The following is a 12512-nucleotide window of genomic DNA, read 5'->3' on the forward strand; positions in this document are numbered from 1 at the left end:
CAAAGTCAAATCTCAATATTTCATGAGACACTCTCTCCTGGAAAGGGTTTATGGCTCCATTCTTATTTACCAAAGCCACCCCCCGCCACAAACACAAAAGCACTTCCATCCTTCAACTGCACAAATCAGTGCGACAATATTCTGTAAAGTGTTTTAACTGACTAAGCAATTAACATAGTTAATACGTCACAGTAAATGGTGTTTTGTCATATAAAACTTTCAGAGGAGGACAGCAAAATAGATATTGAAGACATCAATTAGACCCATTGAGAGAGCTTGGTGCACAGTTCTAATTTCATTGTAGGGAAATTGAGACATTTAAAAGACACAAAAAGAACCGAATAAAGGTGTTTCTGGATATCAGGAATCTATAGAGGAAAGGTTTGCACACTACAACAATTCTTTGACAAAACGTCTGATTTTCATTAAGAAAGAGAAGCTTCAGATTATGAAAGCGATAACACGCAAAAAGAAATTAAAGTGGTAAAATATTCAAATACCAGGAAAGTCAAGCTGACGGGGGGAAGAGAACACCAAACAGGGATGTCAGACTTCCACGTCAACCATGGATCTGTGGCACTGATTGAGTGGTAACATTGTGGGTTGATGTCTTGTAATGCACTCGAGGCTGGAGCACAAGATCTAAGCGCCACTTTACTGCAGCATGGGAGTGAAATTGATTACGTTTGCAATAAGATATTAAACAGTTTTTGCCTGCCCTTAGATGGGCACAAAAATATCACAGCATAATGCCAAGATCAAGGAAGTGCTCTCAGCATCACGGCTAGGATTTCTCACTAGTGCAACCCAAATGAGATTCTGATCATTTCTTTAAATCGCTGTATTTAAGATCTTGCTCTACATGTATTGGCTGCCTATTTCCTGCATCACGTTGACATCTCTTCAAAAAGTGCTAAGTGTATTGAAAAGCACTTTGGAATGTCCTGAGAAGTGCCATACTTCAGCAAATTCTCCACAAAGACATGGTGGAATAAATTAAGAAAATGAAATAGCATTTCTTTAGACCCAGTTTCGGGTGTGTAGAGAAAAATAAAATCAGCAATTATGGTGAGAAGATAGATTATGGTAAGGATCTATCAAAGAAGGATCAGTTTAGTCTAAGATTCTCCAGAGTAGGTGAGCATCAAGTCAATTAAATCTCTTCCAATCTTTGGGATTAAGGACTCTGATCCGACCAGGTCTGCATCATAATTACTTCCTCACAACTTGCACTGATTGTTGTATGGTAGGAGAACTGAACAACACATGTTTTTGTACAGGATTTTGGAACAGATAATCAATAAAACCAGCCATTCTGAAATCTGCTTCAATAAAGTAAATTTAATCTTTTGTTGGTGAATACAAAGTTACGTAAGAACGTTATTTAAACAGGCAACACGCTGCAGCTGCACAGAGAAGAGTACTTCTTCCAAGTATACAAAGGCAACGGATACGCAAAAAACTGGGTCAGAAGTTGCCTATTACACGAGCGACACCAGGAAGATACTACATGCTCCGACAAACGTCACACTACCTTGCATCAGAAATCACATCTAAACTGACCACAAGGCATTTACAACCACTGGGCATCAGAGTAGCACTAAAACCCACATCAACCTATGCCAACCGCTCACCCAAACCAAAGATCCACTATGGACAGGACCAATGTCATATACAAGATTCCCTGCAGAGGCTGTGCCAAGCACTATGTCTGACAAACAGGAAGGAAATTAACAACAAGGGTACACAAACATCAATTGGCTACAAAAAGACATGACCAATACTCACTCATCTTTAACCACAAGGATAGAGAGAACCAGTTCGACTGGGACAACACCAAGATCCTGGGATAAGCAAATCAGAGACAAACACAGGAATTCCTAGAAACCTGTCACTCCACTAAGAAAGCCATCAAACAGAGCTCAACCCCATATACACTCCACTGCGAAGGAAACTGGAAATGAGGTAATCCAGCTCAACAGACTCCAGAGATTAAATAACAAGCAGGAAAACACAATGGCACTTCAAAGGCAGCACTGATATTACCCAGCAGGATAATGAAACATCTGCAAAAACAAACAAACAAACCAGCTCGGTGAGCCAACCAACCACAACCCGAGCTACAAATCTACTCTAAAACCTTACATATCCAATTCTATTGCTCTGCAATACAACATTTTGAGAAGACAATTTTGGAGTAATCAGACTTAAATGCCAGAAGCATGAAGTACAATGGATTTTTAGCTAATTCAATGGGACATTGCCACCACAGCTAAGCTATCAAAACGAGAAACCACCTATTTGAACAACTGCACCTCATGGGGCATCCACAGTGCTGTCAAAGGATGGAGTTCCAGATTTTTTTTGACCAAGTCAAAATGAAGAGCAACACTGTTCCAAATCAGGATGGTGAGAGTTTTATAGGTGGTGGCAGTCATTTGTGCGCTGTCTTCGCCCTTTGAAGTTGGGAGAAGTCACTGGTTTGGAGAATTCCAGTGCAGTAAGATCAGCAAGCTGCTGTCATGCTTGTTTTAGCTAGTAGAAACAACTGCTACTGCACATTTGCAGTGAGGGGCTTACTGGATAAGCAGGTTGCTTTGTCCTAGGTGACTTCAAGTCTTTTGCTGCAACATCAAAAGTTAAGTGAAGAATAGTCCATCTTGGACCTGACTTGTTTTCGGGACAGCCACTCTAGAATTAACTTTTACTCAAAAACACCACTGATAAATTATCATACGTCAGGCTTTGGGACTACAAACTGAGGTTCAATGGAATTCTTTTGCTTTTGGCAGTCCATAGCACATTAGTTTAAATTTTCCTGATCTCATTTATCATGATGGCAGTGCCATTCACCACAATGAAGGGCATCCTTGGTGCGAACATGGGACATTATCTGCACAGCAGTCACAAGTATCATGGACAGGTAGTTTGACAAGGAGGTGGTCAAGGACTTTCCTTCACCTCCCATCCTCATCTTGGTTCTCCCACCACCACCTTCAATCGCCAGCCCACGAATGTGTTTCGGGCTCCAATTTGATTATTAGTGCTGCTACTGAGTCACTCTCGGCTGAAAGACAGTTGGTCTCCCTTACTCAGGTAACCTAAACACTAATATTCTGATTTATATTAAAATTCAGTTTGCATGTTTAGTATTTTAAAGGGACAAGAACTAAAAATAAACACTGAGCAGCAGCAAGCGCAAGCACATGGCAGGCAAGGAAAAGAAGAAACATGAGCCAAATTAAAGTAGCTTTTCATTCAGTGGTGGCATATGATGGTTTTAAAAAGCAAAGGTGGGGGCACATCTGTCAATGAAAATGTCACCCATTTGGACCAACTAGTTTCAATATTTCTTTATGGTTTAAGAGATTATTTGTTTCAAACTTTGAAATTTTAAAAATATGTTACATCAATAAATAGTTAAACACAACCACAAAAACACTGTACAAAGGTGGAATTAACAAAATGCAAGTTACATTTGCATCACACAAATGACAGGCAATGGCCATCTTCAAGATGAAGTCTAACTATAAACTCTTGATATTCATGACATCACTGAATCCCCATTAGCAACATCCTGGGGACTACTATTGACTAGAATCTGAACTGGGCCAGTCACTGAATATTATGGCTAATAGATTAGGTCAGAGACTAGGAATCCTGCAAGTAACTCATTTCTTGACTTTCCAGAGTCTATTAAGCCCAAATCAGGGGTATGACAGAATACACCCCACACGTTTAGATAAGTCCAACAATCAAGAAACTTGCCTCCATCCAGGATCAAGCAGCTTGCTTAACATGACATTCACAAACACTCACTCAACTACTGATGATCACCAGCAGTGCGCGCTATCTATAGATGTACTGCAGAAGTTCAGTGCTCCTTAGGCAACACCCACTAAATCCATGACCACTCAACTAGAAAGACAAAGATGCATGGTCACGCCATAATCTGCAAGTTCCATCTTCAAGCCGCTCAGAGTTGGAATGCATCATTCCATCACTGTTGCTGGGTCAAAATTCTGGAATTCCTTCCTCAACTCAATAGCAAGTTAACTTATGATCAATACTGCACCACAATTTAATGTAACAAAAAGTGACTGAAACGTATAAATTTAGTCACTGCAGTAGAATGCTACATTTTACTTTTACTGTGGCCGGAACTCAAACCCAATCAATCAAATCAACTGAAAAACTTTCCTACCCACAGGCAGGCAATATTCTGCATTCAGCAATATTTCCACATCAACCTTCATCTGATGATGTAGATCAGTGGCTAGCCATTCCTCTCTCCAGTGCTGTGTCAAAGCTGCCAACTAAATTCAACTGATTTGGGCGGGGGGTGGGGGGGTAGTACAGCAGGAGCAAATCTGTTCATCTGCTTGGACTTGAGCCTGGACCTCCTTGTTTAGGGGTACGGTCACTACCCACTACTGCACAATGGGGCTCCATTGTTTCTTTTGCAAGATAAAGTGATTGCTGAGGGTTCATACATGACTCCAGTGCATCTAACTGCTTAGCAGCTACTTCAAATCAACTCTTAATGAGTGTGGGGCATTCAGGGGGAAGAAGCTGAATGGAGTGTAAGCATTTATTGGAGGGTGAAAGAAGGGATGGGATGGAAGCTCCAGTTTGAACTGAGGGAGAGAAAGGAGAAGTAACTGTCAGAATTGCAGAGGGAAAGAGGCATTTTTGTAACTAGAGTGGAGGGCAAAGAGGAGGTAACTGACAGTATACCAAGGCAGAAGATATGTTCACAGTACAATGATCATTTAGAATCCCTACAGTGTGGAAACAGGCCGTTTGGCCCACCAAGTGCACACCGAACCTCAGTGCAACTCACCCAGACCCATTCCCCAATAGCCCACCTTGACTACACATCCCTGAACACTACAGGCAATTTAGCATGGCCAATCCACGAAATCTGCACAACTTTGGACTGTGGGAGGAAACCAAAGCACCTGGAGGAAACCCACGCGGACAAGGGGAGAATGTGCAAACTCCACACAGACAGACGCCCAAGACTAAAATCGAACCTGGGTCCCTGGTGCTGTGGGGCAGCAGTGCTAACCACTTTGTCACCATGCTGCCCCTAGGAGGAAGCCTTCAGAGAAGTGACAGTTTAAAATAAACATGCTTTTTTAAACATTGATCTTTAAAATTGCATGCACACAAATATTTGTGTACAAAAAAAATGCACCATTTCCAATGCACGAATTAAACTTTGAAATTAAAGCACAAGCTTCATTGTACCCAGATTCTAACTTATCCTACATTTTTGGGACAGGGTGAAAAGTTAACCTGCAACAAAAAAATGCACGTGCTTGCTTGTATTGAAAACAACTTCACTCTGCATTACCAATAAAAAATAATTTGCTGGAACAAGTTTTATGGATGCTCTCCCAGCCTTTTATCAACTAACAGGTACTTAAAATACTGTCACAAAAACAATGCACAGTGTACTGATAGGATGCAGATTTGTACCGTGATTCACCACATCCAGTTGTCCCTCAGTGGAGTGGGGGGCAATTATCACTAGAGGTGAATGCACAATGAAAACTCTCACATCAACCCAACAGGAAGCATACTTAAAGTTCAACATATGCTTTTTAACCACAGTGGGGAAAGAAGCTGTGGTTCAGTCACTGACTCGGGAGTGCTGTGTAAACACTGTGCCTTACTGCTCTTTTTTTTTAAAAAAGGGGTGGGGGCAGGAAGATGATGATAGCTGACTTAAAAGCAGACAAATGCTTCAAGAGGTTTTAAAAAGCTAACGTTAAAAATTAGTTATAACTGAATTATCATATTTTGGTAAAAATTCTGTTATAACAAAGTTGAACATAGAACATTACAGCACAGTACAGGCCCTTTGGCCCTCGATGTTGTATCGACCTGTCATACCAATCTGAAGCCCATCTAACCTACACTATTCCATGTACGTCCACATGCTTATCCTCTGACAACTTAAATGTACTTAAAATTGGCGAATCTACTACCGTTACAGGCAAAGCGTTCTTTACCCTTACTACTCAAGAGTAAAGAAACTACCTCTGACATCTGTCCTATATCTTTCACGCCTCAATTTAAAGCTATGCCCCCTCGTGCTCGCCGTCACCATCCTAGGAAAAAGGCTCTCCCTATCCACCCTATCTAAACCTGATTATCTTATGTCTCAATTAAGTCACCTCTCAACCTTCTTCTCTCTAATGAAAACAGCCTCAAGTCCCTCAGCCTTTCCTCGTAAGGCCTTCCCTCCATACCAGGCAACATCCTAGTAAATCTCCTCTGCACCCTTTCCAAACCTTCCACGCCCTTCTTTTAATGCGGTGTCCAGAACTGTACACAATACTCCAAGTGCGGCCGCACCAGAGTTTTGTACAACTTCACCATAACCTCTTGGTTCCGGAACTCGATCCCTCTATTAATAAAAGCTTAAAACACTGTATGACTTCTTAACAGCCCTGTCAACCTGGGTGGCAACTTTCAAGGATCTGTGTACATGGACACTGAGACCTCTCTGCTCATCTATACTGCTAAGAATCTTACCATTAGCCCTGTACTTTGCACTTCGGAAGGAGTATCCGGAAGGCATCACCTCACACTGCATTAAACTCCATTTGCCACCTCTCAGCCCAGCTCTGCAGCTCATCCATGTCTCTCTGCAACCTACAGCAACCTTCGTCACTAACCACAACTCCACCGACCTTAGTGTCGTCTGCAAATTTACTAACCCATCCTTCTACACCCTCATCCAGGTCATTTATAAAAATGACAAACAGCAGTGGACCCAACACCGACCCTTGCGGTACACCACTAGTAACTGGACTCCAGGATGAACATTTCCCATCAACCACCACCCGCTGTCTTTTTTGATTGAAAATCCGAGGGTCATCTAGAGTAATATGGTCAGAATTAGGTTGAAACAAAGTATTAAATATTACAACAAAACAGACTGCAAAATTTAAGTTCTGGTTCACACAAATTACTGATTTACATTCCTGACTGGGACTTCTTCACGCCATTACATGCGTTATCTGATTGTGTCAGTTCAAACATGCTGGACGTGTGAAATGGATTTGCTTTAACTGCTAGCAACACAGAACATTAGTTTTTATGAAGGAAACAAATTCAGAAGAGAAGGCAATGAATTTTAGGCAAGTTGTTGTTCACCACATTCGTGGAGAATGAAGCTCACTGCTAAAGATGAGCAGCTTGGGAATTTTATTAAAAACTTTCAGCGTGTGGTTGAGATAGCAACCATTTCCCATGGGATTAATTGCAGTTTTAGAAAAAAAAATGTAGAATGAATAAGAATTGTTGTATTTAATTTTAATCCAAGTACATCTCCCCTTGATTTAAGTGATATTTACAGTACACCCCACAAGAACATGCTCATGTGTAACACATTTATTGGAGCCAAAAGAACTGTAAGCAAATCATTTGCACCCCAACAAAATTCCTGCTTTTTTGCAATCATTTAGGTGGTGAGAGAGAAGTGGGGAGCATTTCTATGTCTCATTTCTCCAGACAGAAAGGGAGCAAAAATGAATTTTCCTCCTTACTCTATGCCCTTCCCACTATCATCACTGCATTTCATCACTGGCAGAGACATGACAATTTGACTGTAAGCAGCATTTGTATTAACATGTGCATGACGTGTTGTCCATCACAGGCCTATAGCCAGAGTCTAATGACAACAGTATGGCAGCAGGGTGTGCAAAGCTCCCTGCAAATAATTTGCTTGTCCCTTAGAGTCAGACTTACACAGAACAGAAACAGGCCCTTCAGTCCAATCTGACCATGCCAACCAAGTTGCACCACACCAAACTCGCCCCATTTGGCTTATATCTGAATTTTTCCTATTCATGTACTTTACCAAAATCTTTTAAGTGGCACAATTGACAATCTAGCACTTACATTCATTGCAAATATGAACCACTGAAAAATTTGCCCCTCAGGTCTTAACTTTAAGATGACAGGGCAGAGATTTTTAAAATCTCCCTTAGTTTGAACTCCCCACCCTACGCTAGTCAGCTCATCTATGCCCCTCAATTTTATAAACCTCCAAGGCCACACTTTAACCTTCTTCCCATTAATATCCTTGTATATCTTTTCTAAAAACTGTCTCCAATTTAATAATATCTTTCCGACAGCAGGTGACTAGGACTATACACAGTAATCCAAAAGTGGCCTCACCAACATCCTGTATAACCATAACATGGCATCCCAACTACTATAGTCAAATGGTCTGAGCAACAAAGGCAAGCAAGCCAAACACCTCCATTATCACCCGACCTGAGATGCTACTTTCAAGGTCACTGTTCTACAACTCTCTCCAGTACCCTAACATTAATAACAAGTCCTGCTCTTGTTCATGTTATCTAAATACACCATCTTGCATTTATCTAAATTAAATTCTATCTGCCACTGGCCCAACTGATCAAGATCCCTCTGTAATCTTAGATAACCTTCCTTGCTGCCTACCATGTTGCCAATTTTGGTGTCATCCATAAAACATACTAACCATGCTTCCTATATTCCCACCCAAATCATTATATAAACAATTAGTGGACGCAGCACTGATCCTGATGGAACCCCACTGGTCACAGGCCTCCAGTCCCAAAAACAACCATCCAACACCATGCACTCTCCTATCAAAGGATTGTATCCAGTTGGCTAACTCATCCTGCATCCCACGAGATCAACCTTTAGTAACCATTCTATCAAGTATCGCTTGTCAAAAGGCCTCAAAGTCCATGTAGACAACTTCCATCACTCTGCCCTCATCCATCTTCTTTGTCATTTCAAAGAACTCAAGTTTGTAAGAGAAGATTTTCCCCACAGACAAAGCCATGCCAATTATCCCTATTCAATCCTACCTCTTCGGATGCATGTAAACCCTGTCTCTCAGAATCCCCTCCAACAACTTACTGGTCTGTAGTTCCCAGATTTCTCCTTGCAGTCTTTCTTAAATAAAAGACACAACATTAGCCACCCTCTGGGACCTCACCCATGGCTGTTCATGATACCAGTATATCTGCTAGGGGGCCCACAATTTCTTCCCTAACTTCCCACAATGTCCTAGGATACACTTGATCAGGTCCCAGAGATTTATCTACTTTTATGCCCAAGACCTTCAGAACCTCCTCTGTAAGATGGACTATTTATTTCCTCAAGTTCCCTTGCTTCCATGTCTATCTTTCTCCACAATAAATACTGAAATGAAATATTAAATTTAGTATCTCTCCCACCTCCTGTGGTTCCATCTACCTTATGAAGGAGCTGCACTTTAATATTTCTTCAGGAGAAAGCAACAGTCTTCAGGTTAAAGGCCCAATCCAGTTTGTTCTCAGTTCTCCCTCCCACCACCACTCCCCCTCCCAACTACTGATAATCCTTGCCCACAAGGCTTGAGACTTCATATTTCCTAATGTCATGTAGATTCTTTGGTGCATGGCAAGGACTCAGTTCTTCCAGAATAGCTCTTGGATTTGTCAAAACCAAAAAAAGCCAAGCTGCCATTTCCACCACAATCTACACAGCAAACAGACAGAGTTCGAGGTTCATAGTCAAACTGCCTTTTACAATCCACTTGATTCCTAGAAATTGAGTGACATCCATTTGGAGATTATTTCATCTAACTTTTCTGTTGCTGTAAAGTTGAAAAAAGTATATTTAAAAATCAAGCCTCACCACAACTCCAGGGCCCAAGCATTATAATTTCTAAGCCAACTCGCATTTTAATCATGAGAAAATATGCAGTCGTGACATTTATCTATTTTAAAAAAGTGGATCAATTCCTCAAAATATTCCAATTGTTTGAGGGTTTGGAATTAAATACTGTCATTCAACCATCTCTGGTCATGCAATTTCTTGATCATGGATTTGCTTACCTCCAATGTTTTGTATAAGTATTGCAGCTGCAACCATAACCTGCAAGAAAACCAACAAATCTTAGTTACTTATCTTGATAACAGAAAACATAAGAAAGAAAACAGAAGTTGTTGAAAATGCTCAGGTCAGCACAAACTGTTCAGAGAGAAGAGGACCCAGACAATGCAACAAGCATAAAATTGAGATTGCACTCCTTACCCAGAAGGTCATAAGAATGGCAGAGTGGTGCGGGGATGGGGAAGGAATGGCATTGAGGGCAAAAACTCACCATGTCTAGCGTTGCAGTAGCCATGGATTAACTTCCCCCACAGGTGACACCTGATCCAAGCTTTTCCCCACATTGTGCTTTTGCTACATCTGCTGTAGTTCACTTGTACTGCCTTCTTTTAAAACCAATATAGTTTTACCTATGCATCGTAATATCTCAACACTAAAATGAAACCAATGACAAGACTTTTTGTTTGATACTGGCTTATATTATTAGCCAGGAGCTCTCAATCTTTGCAAAGTGGGCACAGAATCTCTGTTTAATATTTCAGTTCAAAAGGCCTCTTAAAATCCAGAAATCCTTTACTATAGCACTGAAGCAACAGCCCAAATTGGGTAATCAATTTTAAGGCAATAACTTTGAGTCAAAGGTGACAGTGATGATCATAACAGCACACAGGAATTTTAGCATTCTATCTAGTTTGTAGTCAAGTTAGCCAAAGGACAAAAGCCACATCCAGAGCGTGGGGGAGAACGGACATTGCAGAATTTTCATCTAATTGACAAATATGGCAGCAGATAGGCTAGTCAGCGCATAAATGAACAGCACAGAGAACAACTTGTTTTCAGTCAACCGAATGAGAGGGCTCTACAGTGACATGTTATGAATCAAGAAAAGCAAGTAAGAGCTTGTGAGCAGCAATCAGTATTTTCCTATTACCTTCCCAGTGGTCTTAAAGACATAAAACCCAAGGTCTTCATAGGAAGTCAGTCCTGTGAATATTCAAGGGAACAGTTAGTAGAAAACTAGGTTTCCTCTTCCAAAAAAAAAACCAACTTGTAAAAATTTCATTAGTATAAAGAGGTTATTTTTCCTTTCCAGTTATCAAAATTCCCACACTATTATCAGATAAAACAGTAAGCAAGTGTCCCTTTTTTTAAAAGAAAGAACATGCATTAACTACTGAGCAAAATCAGTTCAGTTATTCCTTTTACAAAGGAGGTTCACAGGATGTGGGTATCTCTGGTTAGGCCAGTATTTATTGCTCATCGCAACTGCCCAGAGGGCAGTTTAGAGTCAGCCACACTGCTGTGGGTCTGCAGTCTCTTGTAGGCCAGATCAGATAAGTATGGCAGTTTCCTTCCCTAGAGGAAAAATGTCATTAGTGAACCAGATGGGTTTTTCCTGACCAAGAAAAAAAAATTCTAGTCATCATTAGACTCTCAATTCTGGATGTTTTTAAAAATTTGAATTCCACCATCTGCCATGGTAGGATTTGAATCCACATCCGCAGAACATTGCTTGGGTCTCTGAATTAATAGTCTAGCCCTAGAGGTGTTAATCATGTCACCACTCCCTAAAGCTACTTATTAAATTCTTTCACCTTAAGTGCAGTTTGGTTTTAAACTCACCAGTTTGTTCACACAACACGAGCAGCAGATGAACTGAATATGTAGCCACAACAGCAACAAAGAGCAATAAGAGACTGAAGGATGAAAACATTAAAAAGAACCATGTAAACAGATTCTCAGGTTGATTAATGATGATTTACTGTAATAGCATTTCACATGATCTGCCGCATAGTGTTACATTTTCTGTGTGAACTGGAATTGGACAGCCAGGTGCTGATGTGAAGCAATACTATGTTAAGTTTGATAGCAGGAACAAAAATAGTTACCATGCTGCCCTTAACATGAAGCCACCCTCAAAACAATGGTTGCCATTAAGTTAATACAGCCGTTTCAAATTCTACATGGCAATTTCTTTCAAAACAGTTTGAGGCCTGGATTCAGAATTAATAGCTTAGTGTGTACATTGGAAAGGGTTTAAACACTGAACAAGCCAAGCAAGTTCTAGTTTAGAAGGTCAGAGGTTTTGCTTAAAAGCTTAGAAACACCTTTAGAATTTTTAAAACATTTTTGTTTTTAAGCAGCTCTACAGAGGCGTTTGATGAAGGTGCTGGAAAAGAATAGCACTCGAGAAAGAATGTTACATAATGAATCAGATCTTAGTGAGAAGAGTTAGGAGTTAGTCTCAGACTAGAAGCATTAGGATAAATCCCTGAATAGATTACTTCAAGCAGAGTACATCTTCAGTCTGGCGTAAAAGCATTCTCCTAGGAGCTATAACTTCTTGGCTGGAACTGCAGATAAGTTCAATTACTGAGATTTTAGTAACAGGGACTCTGATGAATGTTCTGTATGCCTTTTTATATAATACATAAAAGGTACGTTTTGGATGCTACACAAAAGCTGTTGATGCTCTTTTCAATTTATACAAGGGTGGTTTGAGACAAGATTATATTTTCACTATGTACCTAATCTTTGAACGCACTACAAGTAGATCGTTTGGTTTCTTCTGTTTTATCTTCATTTCTGGTGAACAAATTTGTTTCATTATAAGTCAAAAA

General features: G+C 40.5%; 1 protein-coding gene across 2 annotated transcripts in view; it reads right to left on the bottom strand.

The window, feature by feature from the left end:
- The window catches only part of slc38a6 (solute carrier family 38 member 6), a 48830-nt gene that overhangs the window by 23324 nt on the left and 12994 nt on the right, over positions 1-12512 (bottom strand). Inside the window, exons 3-5 of one of the 2 annotated variants that reach the window (XM_048536989.2) lie at positions 11515-11588; positions 10823-10875; positions 9894-9933 (exon numbers count right to left, since the gene is read on the bottom strand). In XM_048536989.2, coding sequence (XP_048392946.1) covers positions 9894-9933; positions 10823-10875; positions 11515-11588 — 167 coding nt within the window. The remainder of the gene's footprint in view (positions 1-9893; positions 9934-10822; positions 10876-11514; positions 11589-12512) is intronic. The other variant, XM_048536991.2, reaches the window with a different exon arrangement.

The sequence above is a fragment of the Stegostoma tigrinum genome, chromosome 10 (assembly GCF_030684315.1).
Source record: "Stegostoma tigrinum isolate sSteTig4 chromosome 10, sSteTig4.hap1, whole genome shotgun sequence".
Lineage (NCBI taxonomy): Eukaryota > Metazoa > Chordata > Chondrichthyes > Orectolobiformes > Stegostomatidae > Stegostoma > Stegostoma tigrinum.